We start from the raw sequence: 21663 nt of genomic DNA, 5'->3' as shown, positions 1-21663 counted from the left end.
CAAAGACCTGGACATTAGAGAAGCAGAGAAAAAAATGAAAGGGAAAAAAATAAAGCCTCCAAATATTGCATGTTTTATAGAAGGAACTGATGAAAGGTTCAGCTCAAGGCCCTGAGGGACAGTTATTGATCATTTCAGGAATTCTGAGAATTGAGATTTTCCTCTTCATATTAAACAAATGCTTATGAGAACAAAGTCATGTTATTCTACTTTGCTGCAATTAAAACAAACTTGCAGTGCTCAGGAGAGTAGGAAATTAAGCTTGGGAGAAAACTACTGGGCCCTTAAACACATTTTTTATGACTGACAGTATGTCTAATCTAAAGGAAAACCTGGATGTTGGTCAGCTGAAGGAGAGATATATTTAGACCCCCCTGAGACAAGTAGTTGAAAGGATTTTACATCTTGGTCTTAAACAAAACACTTGGTCTTGGACTTACTGCAGTTTGGATATGTTTAGTTTACAGTTCAGGTTTCTTGTTCTGAGCTGTTTCTTCTCCTTGCATGTTAACTATGCAGTTGCAACATTTCACACAAACATTCTGCCTGGGTTTGGAAGTCAAGCTTTCAGTATCTCTGCAGCACGACAGTTACTGTGGGGTGAGGATAGCTCAGAAGAGCATTCATCAAGCATTGCTGCAGCATAGACGCATGTTCTGTCTTCAGAGTCTTTCAGTAAATTAGTCACATAGTACACTCTTTTACAAAACAGCCAAGACATGGGAAGTTTAATGACATTGCCCAAGGTACAGAGCATTAAATGACAAAACATGGATCAAACCCCAACCAACTCTGATACCAGAAGATTCTTTTCAAGCTGATACAAGAATCGTGCCTCAGTCTCTAGAGCACGGGTGGCATGTAGCTGTGAAGAAAGAGCTGGAGTAAGAATCTAGTACTGGGTTTGTCCAGCATTAGGATGATGTGTGGTACGATGAGACCCTTGTCAGCATTACATCTGCTCTCACCCAGGACTCTGCAGTGGCTTACTTCTTATTCACCCAGAGGGCATAGCCCCGGTGTCTCACAAACGTTTTGATTTCTTTCTCCTTGTGTGCAGTATAAGTTATTCTGCAACAGAAGATGAAACAAGGACTCTGGTGTTGAGCATCAAGAAAGTCACCCCTGAGGATCTCAGGCGCAACTATGTCTGTCATGCTCGAAATACCAAAGGGGAAGCTGAGCAAGCAGCCAAGGTGAAACAGAAAGGTAATGGGTGCACCCAGCCGATGACTCTGTGAACTCTCAAAACAACACTGTGGTGAATAAGAAATAAAGGGGAGAACTCTGGCACCTAGCACATCGGACACAAAACAATGAGTCAGTTAAATGAAAACTCTTAAGGGAAAGCTGCCATCTTTGTGAAGAGGCTCAATATGTTGGTTCTGATCATGTCAACACCTTAGTGCCTAAATCGTGCTTGAAAAATCCATGAATGCAATAACGAGACATAATTGGATATCTTAGATAATCATGAAAACCGAAAGTATTCAAAGCTAGCAAAGATGTAATAGAACTGCTAGAGTCATATATTGTTGGCGAAGTACAAACATGCCTTTAGAAATAACTAAAAGCAGAGTTCAAGGGTCACAAGAAAAATTCCTTTGGGAATTTTTTTCCTGAATTATGCATCCTTCACTATTCTTAGAAGTGTAAGAATGAATGAAACATAAGTAGCAGGCATCCACTTGTCTACAAGTACATAAGGAAGGCATAGGATATTGAATCTCAGAAAAATGTAATTTCAAATTCAATTTTTATGCATTATGTATCAATAGTTAAGGCAGTCTTACAATGTTATAATTGATAAAATAAAACTTACTACATTAGGAATTAGTTTGATGTTAAAGTAATTTCTGTGTTCACATCTGTATTTTCTAAAATAAATAAATCCTTTTTGTGTGAGCTGTTGCTCCTGAAACATATTGCCTAAATTTCTCTTTGGGTCTTTCCTCTAACACAAATCCCAACCAATTGATCCCTTCCAGAATAATATTTTCTAGTGGTATGGAGTAAAATTAACAGAGACATCACATGGTAAGCATGCCATTCTGGAACATCCTAGCCCCTCACATTTGATACAGTTTATAACATTTATATAGAAAATGAAAAAGTTGACTTATAATTGTTTCATTTGCATTGGGACCAAATCCTTCCTGTCTGTCTGTGTGTCTATCTATCTATTTATCTATCTATCTATCTATCTATCTATCTATCTATCTATCTATCTATTTTAAGCTAAACAACAAACAGGACACAATTGAATGTGTTGTTACAAATTAGAAAGAAATTGTATATAGCTCTTGAGAAGTCTTAAAGAATTTGTTGAGGATATACCATTGCTTCCTCTCTCAGAAGCCACTGTGGGGATGGGTACACGGGGTGCTTGCACCTTCAGCATTTGGTCCGTAGATACTGCAGAATCATTGTAGTACCACAATGAATTGTTTGTGCAGTAGCCTTGGATAGCCTGATGAGATGCTAGTTTCCATGCAGCCCAGCTCTCTGATCTTGGAAAAGTCAAGCACTCGTAAGCCTCATTATTTTTATCATAAAAAATAGAGAAAATAATACCAGAACCCCTAAGGTTGTCAAAAATGCTCAGAACAAGCATTGTTATAATTCATATTATCAACTGTTCAATAAATGCTACCTCTTATTTCTCCAAGGGTTTTATAGGCATTAATTGACAAAAGCATCTGTGATCAAATAAAGATCATTATAGTCTAGGTTACAAAATAAATCAAATTACTTTAGCTCAAGACCTCTTAGAGCCTTTAATATTTAACATTCCAAATGAAGGTCTTCAGGGGTTTAGGTTGCTGCAGGCTGGGTATTTTCAATTGTGTTAAAATCCAGATTGCTGAAGTACAGAGAATTTGGGGGTTTTCTTCTAAGGCATGCACTTTGTAGAACAGTAAGTGAAGATGACATAAATTGGTAACTTATCAAAGACTAGGATCAAACCACAAGTGAAATAATGTTTTATGTGGAAAACATGCACAAAGATGTCTGCCAGCCCACCTGAGTAGCACAGAAACTCAGATTCTGAGTGTAGTAGAGACAATATTGAGACTGTGGAGGGACATATGACCCACTTGGCCAATGAGTGCTGACTCTTAGATTTTACATCTGCACCTCATCAAAAAGATGACAGGAAGCACAAAAGGGTAGGCCAGGCTTGTAATCCTGCATGTGGGAGACTAAAGCAGGAAGTTTAGGAGTTCAAGGTCAGCCTTGGCTACTAAGCACATTCAAGACCAGCTTGGACTACATGAGACCCCATCTCAAACAAACAAACAAAAAATGATAGGGAGAGATTAAACAATGAGAAGTCTCTGTTTTGTTGGCAGCACATTTCGTCCATCCCTTTAAATTACTGCACATGGGAGAGTTATAGTAAACATGTCAAATGTGTAGTTGTTTTATGATCAGAGAGTAGCAAGGTGCTAGGGAGATGTGTGTGTTTAATCATATGAGAAGTTGCCAAACCAATTACCAAAGAAGTTTGCTGTTGCACACTGCCAGTAGCAGTGTGTGTGACCCTCACACACCACCTTTTCTCACAAGCTCTTGGATTCACCAACTGTTAAGCTTCTAGCCCTTCTAGGAAATGAGTGTTTGCATCACACTGGTTGAGACACTGGTGATGATAAAGGCTTTGTTGTAAGTTCATTGATCATTAATAATCTTTTCTGTGAGGCCATTAAAAACCTTTAGTCATTTTCAGATGGATCATTTGTTTTAAATTCAATGTGATGTATAACTCACACTACACACAAACATCCATACAAGACACACGAACATGTATTTACACCCACACATACATACACTGAATGCACATCCTTTATTAACTTGTTTTAATTTTAAAAATATTTTCATCCAGTTGGTGAATTTATTCATTTTTGAAAGGTTTGTTTTTACTTGCACATATGAGTATTTTGCCAGTATGCGTGTATATGTATCATGTGTGTATATGTATCATGTGTGTATATGTATCATGTGTGTGTATGTATCATGTGTGTATATGTATCGTGTGTGTATGTATCATGTATGTGCTTAGTGCCTACAGAGGCCAGAAAATGGCATCAGACCCCCTGAAACTGAAGTTAAAAACAGCTGTGAGCTATCGTATAGCCGCTAGGTCCTCTGTAAGAGCAACAGTGCTCTTAACCCCTGGGCCCCAGGAGTTGATGTTTTCATAAGCAAAATTCTTAGTAACCTGAGGAAGCTCATTTTGCCAGTCTCTTTTTATGAATTAGTTCTTTCTGAATTATGTGCTCCTAGTCTTTGTTATATAAAGTCAAATGATAGTAGGCTTTTGTTCACAGAATTCTCCTTCCTACTTAGGCCTGTGCTCCATCTCAGATCGTAGTTCTGTGGGCGTGAATCACAGATGGGGTCTCATGTTGGCTTTGTTCTGTTTCTCCATGGAAATGGTTGTTCCAACATCATGTTGAATGTGTCTCACTTTTTTTTTTCTTGAATTGTTTTGAAAACTCAGTCAAAAACTTAATTATCTCTATGACTTCCTGCATTCCTCACTCTGTTCCTTTAATCAGCTGTTCTGTGTTTTGTTGAATACCATTTTATTAACAGAGCTTGAGATTATTAAATAAGACACTATTCCCTCTTCTCTTTTTCAAGGTGATTTCACGATTTTAGAAAATACATATTTTCCTTACATATTTTAGTACCAGATTGTCAATTCTACACAAAATTCTTCTGAGATTTTTGATTGAGACCATATTAAATTTGTGACTATTATAGAACACTTATCAATATTGGTCCTACCAATCCATAAAGATGACAAACTTCTCCATTTATATAGAGTTCTGGTAATTTATTACATCATCTTAAAAAAAATTGAGTGTTCAGGTTTTTAGTACATGTCACATTTGTCTCTAAAGATTTTAATTTTTATGCTATCAGATTTTTAAAGTTTTCTAATTGTTTATTAATAATGCATAGTAATGCAATTAACTGATTTTTATGTCTCACCTTGAGGTGCTCTTCCAAAATTTACTAATTTTCACGATTTTTGTTTTTTTCTCTCTTATTCTTTTTCCTTAAGATTGTGTTTTCTGGTGTTAGTTTTCTGAGTTGTGCTCAAGGATACTTCCTAGTTCTCCTAAGTTGTCATGTACAGGCATGCTTTCTGTGTATCATTTCCTGACCACCTTTTCAGAGCCTACAGAGGCTTTGGTGGTTTATGTTATGATAAATGATTCGGATGCCTTTTCAAGAATATATTTTTCATGTTATGAATTTCTGACTCACTGGAATGTCTCCATTGCTTTTGCCTATTTACTCTTTACAAGTGTTCATTTAAAAAAAAAAAAAACCTCAGAAGACACATTTTAATATGAATTTTACAGTGCTTTGCTCATCATTCAATCATCTCTGCCAATTCTGGGTTCTATTTTTTACTTATTGATATGTCTTTAAGTATTGATCCTTTTATTTTTCTGCTGTCTGGTGGTTTATCATTTTTCTGGGCATAATAGATGTTATGTCATTGGATGTATTTTGTGAGAATGTTGAGTTTTATTGTAGCAGGTGGTTAATTTGTTTACATCATAGGTCTCCTCTCCTTCCCTCCCTTCCCTTCTACCTTCTGGAATTATCCTGATCACATGTGTTAGGGTAGTTAACAATGCCCTTTTTCTTAGGGTTGAGTGGGCATACTTCTCAGGCACAGCCATTCTGGCATCACAGGCTAGCCCACTGTGTCTTCACTCTGGTGCTGGACCCCTGGCCTCCCTCAGATTTGCATATGGTTCTACAGTCTTTCATTTCCTGGATGGTCTTTAGAGGACACTGTAAGTGCAAACCCAAGTGTCACAGCTTTGCATGTGGCCACAGACTAAAGATAACCTCATGCAGATTTCTAGAGTTCACTTTCTACACCGCTCTCTTCTTTCTGTTACTTAGGCCTTGAAATTCAACCCGACACAATAGTCTAGACTCTCATTTCTCTCCCTAGCTCAGAGCAACCACCCTTCTCATGACTTCCCTTTCTGAACCGAAAATCTTGCAAATATCTTTGGTAATTATTAGAAAGAAAAAGACATAATGACTATGGTTTATATTACTTTTACCAGTTCTCCAACTGTGAAAAGAAAAAAAAAAGCATTCTTTTAGGTATTCTGGGGGGACAGGCTCCTTCATTATCCCTTCCTTCTTCAGGTAACAAAGGTGAGGTCCAGAAGACAGAGGTTGTAGCCTCAGCCCTGAGCCCCTCAGATTTGCAGATCCATTCACCATTCTGTTTTGACATCACTTAAACACTCTTTTGTGAACATTTCAGACAAATGGTCATCACCACCATTTTAAAAATTATGCAGAATTTTGTACCGACTAGCTCTGTGGCAGGGGACGTTTGAAAGTCCAGGCAGCTGGCATTTGGAGGGAGAGGCAAGTCCAAGGACAATAGTGAAGATAAATAATTTGGGTTGCCAAGGACAAATCTTATTGTAGAGCCCGAACCCAAAGCAGGGGACAAGACCAGTGCTGGGGTCCCGCATTCTTTTAACGAGGATGGCTGGCTGGGAACACGGGCTTCAGGGCCAATTTATAATACAGAACTGCGAAGTGAATTCTGATTTGGGGAGTAACAATCAGCAAATGACAGCATTTGGCTACATTCTAATTGAGACTTAGTGAAATCAACGAGAGAGGGAGTCCAGGAGTCCAGGGTGGTCAGATTGCGTCACCCCTTTCTGATTGGAAACCATTTTGTGTGAAATTGCATCAATGCAAAATCGTTATGCCAAATGCCAAGACTTGCAGCGGGAAGGACACAAAATATAGGCCAAGGGTCACTTTTCCTGTGAGGTCACTCCACTTTACAGGACAGCCCTTCAGAACCATAGAAAAGCAGCCTAGTGGATTATTAATGCTGGGGTCCAATTAGTTAAGGACCATGAGGGAGTCTTTGACAACAAGATGACGCCAGGAAATACAATCTATAAATATAAGCCGTATCATTGGTGATACAAAACAAAACTGAAAAGCTCTATTAAAAGTAAAAGAGGCAGTAGAAAGATAGGGCAATTGATCTTTTGGTCATTAAGCAAGACCTCTATTGACATTTGGAAAAACATCCACCCATTTAAAGGACCGTTATCCTTGGACCCCAGCATGGGAGCACACCTGATAACAAGGTTCTACTGGTCAATTCCAGAGCTCCCCTGTGCTAAATAAAATACCATTTTAAAAGTCCTCCCAGCCCCTGGCCCCAGCATATGATCAATAATCTAACACCATAGCAGCATTCCAAAAAGACCTGTGCACTATGAAAAGAACCTGGTTAGCAGTCCTGCCCTGGAGGAGATTCTCCCACGCCTCGGCTTAGCAGACGCTCAGCACCTAGGGTTCAGCTGCTCATGGAAGCATCGCTGTCTCTCTGCTCTAAGACCTCCCCCGCCCTGGTCTTACTCCATCTGACCCAGGTTGCCCCATCACGTGACCTGCTTTTTCCAAACATCGGTAACAATTTTTACACTAACCGAATGAATTATTCTCGTCTTTCTCTGCTTCCCCTGCATTAGATTTTTAGCCCTTCCTATCATATCGCAGTTCTGTCCCCCAAGCATCTGGCACTTACATGCCAAGAGAGTCATTATCAAGCCAGCCAATATGAACCCCTGCTTCATTTCCAGCAAATTACCCTGTTTCCTCCTCAAAGTCATCAGCTACAATGCCACAGCCGATATAGCAAGCAAATGATATTCCTGCCATTGAGTGTAGCTTTAGGCTTCTTTCATTATCCTGAAAGAGTAAAGTTCTATTTCCAGAAAAGTTTGTTGAGATCCCAGGTGCCCCGGGGATAGGATGGACAAAAAAATGGTTTCTACCTGGGAAGCTATGGAGGCCTTGTTTATTTAGCAGGGAGTGGGAAGGAGTGGCAAAGGACTTTCTAACTACAGTTCAATAAAAATGCTGAAATAAAATAAAAAAAGAGTAGATATTTCTATGGACAAAGTTGAGGCTGAAAAAGACAGCTTTATTGGTAAAAGATTATACAAAATAAAGACATATGCAAATGAATTTGGAAATTAAAAGAAAGGAAAGACACACTCAAGCCAGAAGTCACACTATGATCACAGCATGCTGTTTGCCTTTCCTGATACCTTAGAGTCAAGGACAGTGTAAATGAGACAGGACAATAATTGGAGACTTGGTTAGAGCAGTGGGCAGTGTGAACAGGGCTTCTGAATTAATGCCTAGTTTTTAGTAAATTGGGAATTCCACACTCTTTCTGGTACTTCCATAAAGCTTACCTATGATATCCACAGTGTAAGAAAGTAAGTAGATAACAAGGAATCATCAGTCAAATCTCAGGTAGTTCAAGTCAGTCTTCGAAGTATTTGTCATAGAACTTTGAGCTTGGGGAATACTAGAACCAAATACCACTCACCATTCTGTAGACTCGCCAAAACCCAATGAAAATACTAGTTTGATGCCTCTTTTAAATAAAGGAAAGCAATTAAATTTTTCTGACATTTAATTCTCTGATGCTAGAAAGAGGAGGAAGTCAAAATTAATAGACACAGTAAGATTTTTGCTCAAGTTACCTCCTCTGATAATGGGCCTCTCTTCAGGGAGGCTTCTTGGGAGAACATTACAAGAAATGATCAGTCATTGGATACAACACTTTCCAAACCATCATTGACCTGGAATTGTGGCACATTGTTGCAGTCTTAGTACACAGGAGGCTGAGGCAGGAAGTCGGTGAGTTTGAGCCGAATAGCAAGACCTTCTCAGTTTGTATATGGCTGGGGATATAGTTCAGTGGTAGAGCTTGCCTAGCACGCACAAGGCCGTGTTGAGTTGAATATGATAACCTTCCTGGAAATCCTTCCTAATGTTAAGATCCTATTTTATTTTGTATACATTTAAGATCTATTCAAATCACTGAGTAATTTGAAGCACTTTCTGTGCCAGGAACTATAAACAACAACACAAGAGTAAATAAATGGGATGCAATCTAGTATTAAACAAACATTGCCTGGTCTGTTACTGTGTTGTTTCTGCTTGTTAGCATTTGCAAGTCAAGTGGCAGACATAGCTGCTTGGCTGATGCAGCCTTGAAGAAGATGGTGGGTCACTATAATCACTAAGTAGAAGTTAAATATCCTCATTGTTATTATTTTGTCATTTGCTCTAGTAATACCGCCAAGGTACACAGTGGAACTCGCCTGTGGTTTTGGAGCCACGGTCTTTCTGGTGGTGGTTCTTATTGTGGTCTACCATGTTTACTGGCTGGAGATGGTTCTCTTTTACCGGGCTCATTTTGGAACAGATGAAACAATTCTTGGTAAGTACTGGAAGTACGATGCAAATCTCTTGTATCATCATCTTTGGACTGCATGTTTCCTTAGCAGATAAACCATTGCATTTAACAAGATTATCTTTTATTTTAGCTCTTACTAGTAAAAAAATCTTTCCAGTATGCACTGTTCACCTTTCTTGATGGATTAAATTAATATGATTTAATCTAGACTAGCATTGTCCACATAAATAATGTGATGTATATCACAAATGAAATTAACATTTTCCCCCCAATGGTTCAAAGAGCATAAGTGAAAATAAGAGTTTGACTCAATATTCATACATTGTTATTTCAGCATAAAAATGATATTGAAAAGTTAATGAGATGTTTTGCAGCCTTTAAATGCAGAATATTACTTTGCAGTCATGGTACATCTCAGTAGAGACAGCTGCGCTCAGCTGGTCAACAGACACATGTGACTCTTGGTTACTGGATAGGACAGTGCAAGTTCACAGCATTTTGTTTTGCTTTGTTTTGTCCTTTGTGTTTTCACACAGTGTCTCATTGTATATCCCAGGCTGACCTCAATTCTGAGTACTGGGATTGCTGGCATGTGCCACCATATCCAGCTGTAGGTTCGTTCACAGGCTTCAAGGGGAGAGCTATGGACCAGCAGCATCATGATCATCCAAAGGCATTTAGGTGGGGAATCTTAAACATGATTCCCCCTGGACCAGAATGTACACTTTAACAATACCCCCAGGTGGCTCAAGTGGACATTATAGTTTAAGATTTATCGTTTGCCTCACTCTCACTCTTAAAAATATTTCCAATGTTTATTCCTGGCAGAAATTTCTTAGCAGTATGAACGAGACATTTGAATATGTACTGTACAAGAAAAGAGGAAACAGCCCATCCTATAAGACTCTAATTCAGCAGACCTTGGGAAGAAACACATAATCTATATTTCTAACCACTCATGAATTTTATCAAGCAAATTTAGGAAAGATCAATATATTGATCTTAACATAATTTAATTCTCATTCTTTTCAGGTATAATTTAGTCAGTTTTAAAAAGTCTTTCTCAATTTAGAATTGTAATGTATTAGTGAGTAGTTTTCTAGAACATTGAGTAGAAATTTCCTGCTTGGCATTAGCTACCAGCACCTGTGGTGTGCATCCCTGCTCCCCTAATTCATGAAACAGTCTTTGTCCGCTACGGGGTCTGCTCCCTCAGATGAGAGCAGAAGACACATCAGACGCAATCTCAATCTCCATGGTCATTCTACCTGAATACTGTGAATTACACTGAAATTTGCCACATTGTTCACACAGGCAAAAAAAAAAAAAAAAAAAAAAAAAAAAAAAAAGAAAAAGAAAAAGAAAAGAAAAGGAAAGGAAAGGAAAGAAAAGAAAATGTCCAATATCCAGAAGTCAGATTTAAGAGAAAAAAAATCAATTTGAGAAGTCTTTCTAATTTACTCTGGCTCTGTGTTCCTTTTGCTAGATGGAAAGGAGTATGATATTTATGTTTCCTATGCAAGAAATGCTGAAGAAGAGGAATTTGTGTTACTGACACTCCGTGGCGTTTTGGAGAATGAATTTGGATACAAGCTGTGCATCTTCGACAGAGACAGCCTGCCTGGTGGAAGTAGGTATTTCACATGAGCACCAAGGGTGATCCCTGGAGGGCCAAGTAGAACTTGAGCTGTTGGTGCATGAATGGGTGGTAACACAGTAATGGTATTCAGATATTGAATGTACAACCCCTTGAAGTAATGGAAACCTTCTCCAGAGCTACAGCTACATTGTAAGGTGGACACTATTCAGCCTAGCTGGTGGCTTTAAGATTTTCCATTGTAATCTTTAAGAACTCCAAGTCAGAAAAGAGGCCAGTCCTGAGGAAGTCTATCTCACTGGAAGTTAGATTTTCAAGAAGCATTAGGCTGACATGCATTAATTTTCCTACATTTTTTCTTTTACAAAGACCAAGTATAGAAAGTGCTTCTTTACAAAGACTGAGTTTTAGTCCGTTTAACAGGAACCGAGTTGCAGGACAGAGAACATAGAGCATCTCCCTGTTAATACAACATGCCCTTTGCCACTTTCTCACCCTTGCCTCCCTTCTGAGCCAGTGAAACGCTGCCCGTCAAATCTGCCTTTTCCTTGTTTGTGTTTCCTTTTCTTTCAGTGTGTATGTTTGAGTTTTAGCTTAAAATGTATAAGGCTATTGCATTCTATCAAGTTTTACAAGGAAACGCTTCAACTAGTGACTGTTTTAAAAACCAATGCTTCCTCTCTTCAAGTCCAAACAGTAACAAAGTCATGGTTCATTTGGGAGTTTTGTGGCAAGCACATCAGCAACACTGCGATTTCCTATAAGACTCTCGTATCTGAAATGAGTGAACTGCCTCCCATATGGAGCATAGCAAGCTCTCCCCTGCCACACACACACACACCATTAACTGTTTGTTTTATATGTTTTTGAAATGGGTGGGTAATGATACCTAGAACAGTTTTTTTCCCCCTCTCATTTTGAGTTAGTAGATCGGTTTTCTTATCTGCCTAACCATTACCCCAAGGCTGTGCTTATGTTCTACAGAAGTTCTCTCCTTCAGTGTCATTGTGTCATGCAATGATCACTTACATGGCTAAAGGCAAAATTCTACTCATATTAATACTTAATTTGCCCAACTCATTCATGCATCTATTTATTTGTTCACAAAGCCGATCAAAATATCTTATCTACTATGTGAACATTGATTAAAAGATATACAGTATACATCTGGGTAAGACCTTCCATGGGGGGGGGGGCTCTGACAGTCCTTTGAAGAATGCATAATTATTCTTGCACATTACAGGCTCTGTTCTCTTGGGATTCCTCTTGCTGCTCTTCCTGAGGCCACTTTGCCGCTGGACCTCTTTCTATGGGTATACATGGTCAGCCTCCAGTGGAAATAACTTAAACACATACCCATTCCTGGATTCTTCCCCAGGCTGCACATGTTAGATTTTAATTGGCAAGTCCTTCCCTATTACTTCTGCGCCTGTGAAGATTAAGAATGGAAATGACTGCTGAGGGGAGTGTGATGCAGGTTTCCACAACACCAGTGCATTGCCTGGAGCTAGCGAGCATCTCTCCTCCAGGTGAAGGATTATGTGGGTCTCCTTGAGCATCTGTGAGGAGATAGATTAGTCCCAAAAATTTAGCAGCAGAAATTAATCAGAGCCCTTGAATAAAATTAGGCTGCATTTCCATTTTCTTCACTTTTTTTTTTCCAACTTGGAGAAAGCCTTTGCAAGTTAGTGAATGTAAACACACCAGCTAGCAGTTGCTGAAGAAGGGCTTCCCAGTGATTGGAGGCTAAGGAGAAAGATCCATGTTCTGCTTTCATCTCCACAGCAGAGAACAGTAAGGAGTTGACGTGGGAATACACTGATGGCCAAAATGCATTTGCTTGAGTTACTAATCCAGCAACGTAGTGACATCAGTTGGCATCAGGAAAGTCCACATCTGTAGCTGGCTTTCTTGGACTGCCAGCCCCCAAATCATGACATGGAAACTTATTAGTAATTATGAATGCTTGGCCTTAGCTTAGGCTTATTTCTAGCTAGTTTTTTTTCTCTTTAACTTACATTAACCCATTTCTATTAATCTGTGTGCTGCTCTGAGGATCCTTTACCTCATCTATGTACTGTTCATCCTGCTTTCCTGATTCCTCCATGTTTGACTGGCTGGCACCAGCTGGCTGGCTCCTGGCTTGCTGGCTTCCCTTTTCTCTCTGCCCACTAGCCCTGCCTATCCCTCTTCTGCCTAGCTATTGGTTATTCAGCTTTTTCTTAGACCAATCAGGTGCCTTAAGCAGGCAAGGTGAAAAAGCAACACTTTACATAGTTAAACAAATTCAGCATAAACAAAAGTAACATCTTTACATAGTTAAACAAATGCAGCATAAACAAATGCAGTACATCTTTATGCAGTTAAACAATCATTCTATTCCACAACACACATCAGCAGACAGTCTCAAATGTGACATAATCTGCTCTTGTCCTTGGTTAGCTGCAAGTGAAACTTGGGCACTTTGAATCTGTAGTGCATGTTTTTTAAGACTTTTCATACGATGGATTATTCTTGGGTACCTTTCCAGGGCTAGTTTGGCTAGGCCACACACTGTTTGAAGAAACTGGTGTCAGGATAATGTATCTATCCCATCTTGTTCAAATAGTGCTTTTAAGGACCGAGTGACAGCAGTCTACCGTATTTTGGTGTTAGCTTATTTGGATATGTTTTGGGCATGGGGCATTTGTATATAACACCATTTTCCCTGAGCAGAGTGACATTCCATGGACAGTATGTTTGGACCGGAGATGAAGTTGCTCAGATTGACGTTCCCAGTCCCTTCCCTTCCTTTGCTCCTTGAGCTCTGCCTATCAGGCAGTTCCTGGCCAACACTAATCCCCATGGTGTTTTCTTTCCCAGTTGTCACAGACGAGACCTTGAGCTTCATTCAGAAAAGCAGACGCCTCCTGGTTGTCCTAAGCCCCAACTACGTGCTCCAGGGAACACAAGCCCTCCTGGAGCTCAAGGCGGGCCTAGAAAATATGGCCTCCCGGGGCAACATCAACGTCATTTTAGTACAGTACAAAGCTGTGAAGGACATGAAGGTGAAAGAGCTGAAGAGGGCTAAGACGGTGCTCACGGTCATTAAATGGAAAGGGGAGAAATCCAAGTATCCACAGGGCAGGTTCTGGAAGCAGCTGCAGGTGGCCATGCCAGTGAAGAAGAGTTCCAGGTGGTCTAGCAGTGACAAGCAGGGCCTATCCTATTCATCCCTGAAAAATGTATGAAAGGGAAAATGAAGGGGTGAAAAAGAACAAATGGGCTCATGGAAGGAAGAGCCCCCTTTTTCCCTCCTAGGCTGTGGCTTCATAGATAGATAAAAGAACACTGTCTAAGCCCCTCATACGAAAATATCCTAGGGACTGTGTGGCTGGCAGTTCTGCTTCTCAGGCAATCCTAAGGGTTAGAGTGATGTCTCTACAGTCTGTCACCAGTTCTAAAGCCATGGCGATCTTTGCAAGTAAAGATGTGTCCGGTGCATCCTCCATCTCTGTTCCTCCCTCTATTTTAATCTTTTTGTAAAAATTTCATCGTTGTGGAGCCACTTTGCCCAGTGACTCAAAACTCCTTTAATGATAGGTTACCTGCTGACAGGAGTATTACCTGTTTCTCAGTAGGATTTTTCCTTTAATTTTATTTTATTTTCAGTCATCCATTAAACATATGATCAGGGACTGAATCTATTTCCACTGAGGATAATTCACTCCCTTGCTTATTTGTCTATTGAATCCGCCACCTCAGCAAGACTAACAGTCAAACTACAGCTGTACCTCATGACTGATTAAGTGTCATACTGCTTTCCAGCTACTAAACTACATTTGCCCTCATCTCAGGTAATGGATATCATATTTATAAACTTGAAAAAGGCATGGCTTTTGTTTTTATCATAGTAATTTCTCAATGGTGTACAGATAGATAAGTCCATACTTGTCACTACATCTTCCTACCTATTGTATCCATCATACACATTTCACAGGTGGCACCAAGCTTTTAATGGTGCTAATGGAAAGTGAGAAAACATAAAAATGCTCTCAGGGCATTTTTGACACGGGAAGAGAGCATATAACAAGATGCTTGCAATTTGTCTTTTAATTCCAACCCTACTAATGTGAAAACCAGGAAAGTGGTTCATCCTCACTCATTCACACCTCTTCATTATGAAGTGGAGTGGAGAGGTAGTGATTTTCCTTTTGGCATTACTATTCTAAAAGAATGACCACTTCCGATTATTTATTCACGAGTACATGTAGTACCTTGTTCCGAATGAATCACCCTGAAAGTCACTAGGTTTTTTTCAGTTTTAAGGTGAATTTTACTATTCTTCAGACTTGTAAAAGTGAAAACTAAGTGCAACATTTACATTTGGAGTGGCCAGTTTCTGCAACATGTCTAATATGTGTGTATACATATGTATATATACATATACATATACATATACACATATTTGATCTCTGTACATGTGAATTTTATGTGTGCATGTATATAGAAGTTCCCACAAATTATGTGTATGTGTGTATATCAACTTGCCTATAAATTATCTGTGGGTATGTATTTGGGGCTATACATAATCACACACATACAACTTGAAACAACCATTGGTACGATATTAAAAGCCGGTAGAATTCTTGTCCAGTTTTAAAATTATGTTTTAATTTTAAGTGTGATGGCTTTGTGTTGGTGTTTTCATTCCATTACTGTTCGATTTGTAAATTTTTGGTTCTCTGTGTATAGTTATCATTGCTCTTGCCTTCCCTGGGTTAGTATGAATGACTTACTATTCCTACAGCTGATCTGGGGTGCAGGGGTATCTCTTGTCCAAGGTCCTCCCGTTGTCATGGATCACAGCAGATAGTCACCTGATATCAGTTGATTTTCCCACTATATTCCTGCAGACACAGTTAGAGTCTAAGTTATATTAATCTCAGTGCTCAGCTGTGTGGACTGTTGAGTGATGAAGCAAAACAGGTATAGGTGTAAATGAGTCTGAGTGTCCTATGAAACATAACTCATAATTTAAGGAAGACTTTATCCAAGTTAATGTTAATAAGCAATTCTAAAATTATCTCTTACTTTTAAGTGGTCATCAGTACGTATGTCCACGATAAATCATTGCTGTGTGTTAGAATTATTGATTACTCTGAATTGAAAAGGGTTCCCTTGTGAATCCCTGACATAGTACTATAATATATAGTCATTCTTGCATCTAATTTTTTAAAAAGGTTAATGCTTTTTGTTATTTCAAACGATTACCATTTCCACTCATAACCCTTTAATCACAGTACCAAATGAAAGCTGCCTCCCACTTCAGGTATGAGCTCTAGGGAAGCAAGGGCCAAGCTCCTCACCACAGGCCATTCTCTGCACTGTGCAGTTTCTGCACTGTTGGAGTCTGTATTCATCCCAACTGCTATTACATTACTAGAAATGCCTCTGCAGTTTCCTATTTATATTCCTCTTCATTATATTGAGCCTGCTCCCTTGCTATAGTATAAAGCATATCAAATCTCAACAACATAGCTCATCCTAAGTGAACTTAATTTCAAGATTCTTCTCTGTGTTTCAGAAGATGCTTGATACAGAACAGCAGAGGGAGGAGAGGGTCACACACTTGTACTTCAGAGAATGAGAAAATACATCATGTCTCTTATGAAAAAAAATCCTCCATAATTTTAGATTTATGGTAAAGGGAACTTCTGCACCCAGGTTAATAAAGAACCATACTATATAGAGTTATATAGTGTCTACTTACACAGCCACATGTGACTTATTTAATTCTTTTGTACCCTGGGATCCTAATAAAAATGTACTGTCTTATACTGGGAAACAAAACATCACTCCACTTATTACTTACGCATTTGTTTCCATAGGTTTTAGTACTTTAAGACCTTCTTTTTAATTTTATTCATAAACATTGTATTTTCCATTTTCATTTGATTTGTATATTTACATATTTTTACAATAAACCATTTATTTTCACCTTTGAATTTTATTTTGTGCATGTATTTTGTGTCCTTATATTCATGTTTGGGCTTGAGAAATAAGTAAAAAGAATGATTATGCTTGCAAAAAGAAATGAAAGAAGTTATAATAGTTAAATACTTATTGAGGAATAAGAAAAATGTCTAAGAAAAATGTGGACTTCATATCAAGAACACTTCCTTTGTGTATGAGTAAAAGAATTGCTTAAGTAAAGTGGGTAGTCCAGTACATTAGGATGGAGGTGTGTGGGGGGAGGGGAGGCAAGAGCCACACTTAGCATCTCTTTAAAACAAAAACCACAGTTATTTCTCTGGTTTCAGCTTCAAGCACTACTAAGGTACAGACAACTCTTACCAGTCAGAAAAGAATGGAGCCAGGATCTATGGACCAAAGTCATGAAGACACAGGTTTCTATTCAGTTAATGAACAACTGTCAGGCAGGGTTGAATGACAACAAAATTCTCTACTGTGCACATACAGAATCCCCCATTACAGGAAATATACATTGTATTACATTTTGTATATGGATGCTTTACATTGGATACATGGTAACCAGTCTTAAGTTGCTTCAACCCATCAACAGTGACCCTTTAGAAGACTCAGTAATGGCATTGCATTGGGGTCATCAGTCTGGTATCACTTGCCTAACTAAATTTCTCCATCCAGTTGTGTACATCCCTAACTAGTCCTTTTATGCAAGCCAAGTATGGAGCATGGAATGAAAGACATGTTCAGCAACCAATCCAGTGTTTCTTTTTAAGCATTTTAAAAATTAAATTGTTATGTATTTATTTTCTATCCGTGTGTGTGTGTGTGTGTGTGTGTGTGTGTGTGTGTGTGTGTGTGTCAGTCCTGGAGTATGCACTAGTCAGTTCTCATATTCTGCCCAGGGATCAAACTCAAATCGGCAGGCCCCTTTGCCTGCTGACTCATCTTATAGGCTCTGATTTTTGTGTTTTGGCCAAATTATAAAATTAGTTGATATGTTTATTGAATATGGACTTAGTAAATTCATGATGGTAATAGGGTTTAAATTTCCCACATATCAAGTTTATAATAGCTACAGATAAGAACAATTACTACTAACACAATCTCTTAGTCCATTGCTAGTTTGTGTTATGTCCCTACACCTTTGCTTTTATCACATGTGATTTGTAGAATAATACACTCTGATGCAAAGATATTAAGATAAAAAACAGAGATCAAGGAAAAATAAAGATTTGAATTCAGATGGCTCTTCAATGTTGCTCCCTTTTTTAAAAAAGGGAAAGAAAGACATAGTGTGAGAAGGGAGATTTCTTCTACAAAAATCCTAGCAAAGAAAAAGTGTCAGAGTCATAGTTTTCTTGAAGATGAATATGACTTCCATGGGTATTACAACTTTTAAAGGCATGCTTTTCCTTAAGGATTGTAGAGTTTTGGATTAGAACCATGACTTAAAAACCAACCTAGTGATTCAAAGGAAATGAATCCATTGCTGTATAATCAGACCTCATTCTTCTGAGCCAAACAATAAATCACCTAATTCATTACACTTCCATACAAACTCTAGCATTATAAATGATCACCCTCATCTTCAAATAGCTTTGAAAATCTGGGAGGTATTTTAAATAGCGTAAAAGGAAGCTGCTGGTTTCTAAATTATGAAGTAAAGATTCGAGCACAGGAGAAGCCCCATCTTGGGAACAACTCCAGTTCTTTGTCAGTGTCTGTTTCCACCACTCAGATCTGCATCCACACTGTCCTCTTTCAAATGGAAACCTCCCACTTTCTTTAAAGGTAATATATATATATATATATATATATATATATATATATATATAATTCCACAAGCCCAAAACAATGTTTAAAATCTATCTTTTACTTCCATCCTTGCTAGCCCATTGAAAACAACACACATTTTCCTAGCAAACATTTTTAATGTGGCTACATATAACCTTGTGGGATTTGATTGTGCAAGTTTCCTGTGTTGAAAATCTAGCCATGTTGTCTTAAGGTTATTTTCTATTTCTTATGATCCAGATAAAGCAGTAGAATCCTCACAGGTGTGGTGTCTAATATATTAAAGACAGTTCATCAAATCTGAGTAGGGAGAATGGGACAAGGGAGTTACTGAAATACACACCTGTACACCTGTACATCTGCATCCATACCTGCACACCTGAACATCTGCATCCACACCTGTGATTTTGAGAACTGAAAAATTAAATCTTTCAATATCAGAATAAAAAAAGTTTTCTAATTTTTAGTCAAATTCAGGTTGAATTCACTCCACTCATTAGAAAGAATGAATGGGGAAGGGTCCTGGCTTCCTCATTCCTCTCAAATTCATGGCTATCAAACTCACTGCAAATTCTTAATGTTTCTATAGGCTGAAAAAAAAGCAAACACAGCCTCAGCACTGGCTGCCATATGCTTTCAAAGTTGTGGATAGTAAGAGTCCCACCGGCGGGTTTTCTTTTCCTTGCTCATCTTGTCTAAGTCCCTGCAATTCACCGTGGGTTAAACACTGCATTCATTTGAAGAATTGTCCTTTGGGACCTGTCCATATCCCCTCAGCAAACATTAGAATCGAGTGCTCTGCCAGAAGTCTTAACTAATTGATTGATTCTCAACTACTATGGTGGCATTCGGCTCTTAAATTGACTTTAGGCCAGTTCTTTATACACACATACATACACACAGGAGACAGAAAAAGCAAAAGAAAATTGAAGCAATAAAGAAAGGAAGGTGGGAAAGAGGGAACAAGGAAGGAAGGAAATCTTAGTTATAGAGACCAATACTTACTGTGTCCAAAATGTTAAGTACCTAGGGCTGGCTGTAACTCAGAATCTAGGGAGGTAGTAAATCCTGGTAATTTGCCAATCAGACTTTCTGGAGAAGTAAGTATGTTCTTTTTTATTCAAAATATTTTTTCTAGAAGACATATATACAAGTTGAATTATTATTCTCAGGACTGTGAAGAGATGGGGGTTCTTGAACTTATGTATGGTATAGAATAAGAGTAAATACTTGAAGTCGCTTAATCCAGACATAAGAAGAAAAAGCAGTAATATCACAATAGCACCGAGCTATTTCGAATGTTTGAAGATATATATCTGATCTAAGGCCACCAGCTAAAACTTAAGGAAATAAAAATTCTAAAACAAGAAATGATTTACAACGAGAGAGAGAGAGAGAGAGAGAGAGAGAGAGAGAGAGAGAGCAGCTTTTTGAAATACATCTTCGAATTCACATTCCCTTTATTTTTATGATGGGGAAGACATTTTCACGAAGAGATCTGCAGTGGAAGGGGGTGTTGTGTAGGGAGAGACCAATTTCAAGGGACTCCTGTTTCTTACAAGGAACAAATTCTTCCCAGTTTGTTGTGGAATGAGATTACTTGACTAGTTGATCTTGACTTCTTGACATTCTATTTTCTCAAAAGTTTGTTCATGCCCGTCCTTTTAGGACCAGAAAGTGACCAACTGGGTGTGAAGACATCATTACCAGATGCTGTGCTATCTTTCCATTTCCCTGTAGATACGGTGGAAGCAGTGTTTGATTTCATTCAGCGGAGCCGAAGGATGATTGTTGTCCTGAGCCCCGACTACGTGACAGAAAAGAGCATCAGCATGCTGGAGTTTAAGCTGGGCGTCATGTGCCAGAACTCCATTGCCACCAAGCTCATTGTGGTGGAGTACCGTCCCCTCGAGCATCCCCACCCAGGCATCCTGCAGTTGAAGGAGTCAGTGTCTTTTGTGAGCTGGAAGGGAGAGAAGTCCAAACATTCTGGCTCGAAGTTCTGGAAGGCCTTGCGCTTGGCTCTTCCCCTGAGAAGCCTGAGCGCCAGCTCTGGCTGGAACGAGAGCGGCTCTTCCCAGTCTGACACCAGTCTGGATCACGTTCAGAGGAGAAGTCGTTTGAAAGAGCCCCCAGAACTCCGGAGCTTCGAGCGGGTGTCTGGAGCAGCGCCAGCCCCGGGCATCATGTCCAAGCACCGAGGGAAGCCCTCGGCAGCTTGTCGCTGCTGTGTTACCTACTGTGAAGGAGAAAGTCACCTCAGGAGCAAGAGCCGGGCAGAGATGCATACCCAACCCCAGTGGGAAACACACCTCTGTAAGCCTGCTCTCCAAGAGTCGGAAAGTCAGTGGCTGCAAAATGGCACCAGACCCGAACCCGCTCCCCAGATCTCAGCTCTTGCACGGCACCATTTCACAGATTTATCCAATAACAATGACTTTTATATTCTATAATCACTTTATGTGGAGGGTGGTGGCTGCTATTTCTACCAACTCCCTCTCTGGGTCACAAACCTTTGGGAATAATTGACATTTTTATCATCTAAATAGACTATCAGATTTGTGTCCCCTTTATTGATTTTTTAAAAACTATTTATTTCTAGGAGACAAAAGACCGGAAGCACCTGATTGCAGTTATTGCCTCTAATGGCCTCGGAAGAGCACACTCTTCTCGGGCCCTAGAAGGTCAGTATGTAAAAGTTGTCTAGAGTCTGATCTTGCCCGGTGGTTCAAAAGTAGCTAAGAACTGGTGTTTCCTTATGATATGGGTGGTGAAGTATACTGGAGCTTTGACACAGGGTGTGTGTACCCAAGAGAGCAGGGCTTTGACATTCACAGGGTGTGTGTACCCAAGCGACAGGGTTTTGACACTCACAGGGTGTGTGTACCCAAGGGAGCAGGACTTTGACACTCACAGGGTGTGTGTACCCAAGGGAATAGGGTTTTGACACTCACAGGGTGTGTATACCCAAGGGAACAGGGTTTTGACACTCACAGGGTGAATG

At 39.3% G+C, this 21663-nt stretch overlaps 1 protein-coding gene across 2 annotated transcripts in view; it reads left to right on the top strand.

The window, feature by feature from the left end:
* The window catches only part of Il1rap (interleukin 1 receptor accessory protein), a 132418-nt gene extending 111271 nt beyond the window's left edge, over positions 1–21147 (top strand). Inside the window, exons 8-11 of one of the 2 annotated variants that reach the window (XM_059277109.1) lie at positions 1061–1209; positions 9173–9322; positions 10785–10928; positions 20400–21147. In XM_059277109.1, the coding sequence (XP_059133092.1) occupies positions 1061–1209; positions 9173–9322; positions 10785–10928; positions 20400–21112 (1156 nt within the window). In that variant the 3' untranslated portion in view covers positions 21113–21147. Of the gene's footprint in view, positions 1–1060; positions 1210–9172; positions 9323–10784; positions 10929–13757; positions 16883–20399 lie in introns of those variants that run through there. The other variant, XM_059277108.1, reaches the window with a different exon arrangement.
* The last annotated feature ends 516 nt before the right edge of the window (positions 21148–21663 follow it).

The sequence above is a fragment of the Peromyscus eremicus genome, chromosome 12, assembly GCF_949786415.1.
Source record: "Peromyscus eremicus chromosome 12, PerEre_H2_v1, whole genome shotgun sequence".
Classification (NCBI taxonomy): domain Eukaryota; kingdom Metazoa; phylum Chordata; class Mammalia; order Rodentia; family Cricetidae; genus Peromyscus; species Peromyscus eremicus.
This window is presented reverse-complemented; position numbering and strand designations above follow the sequence as displayed.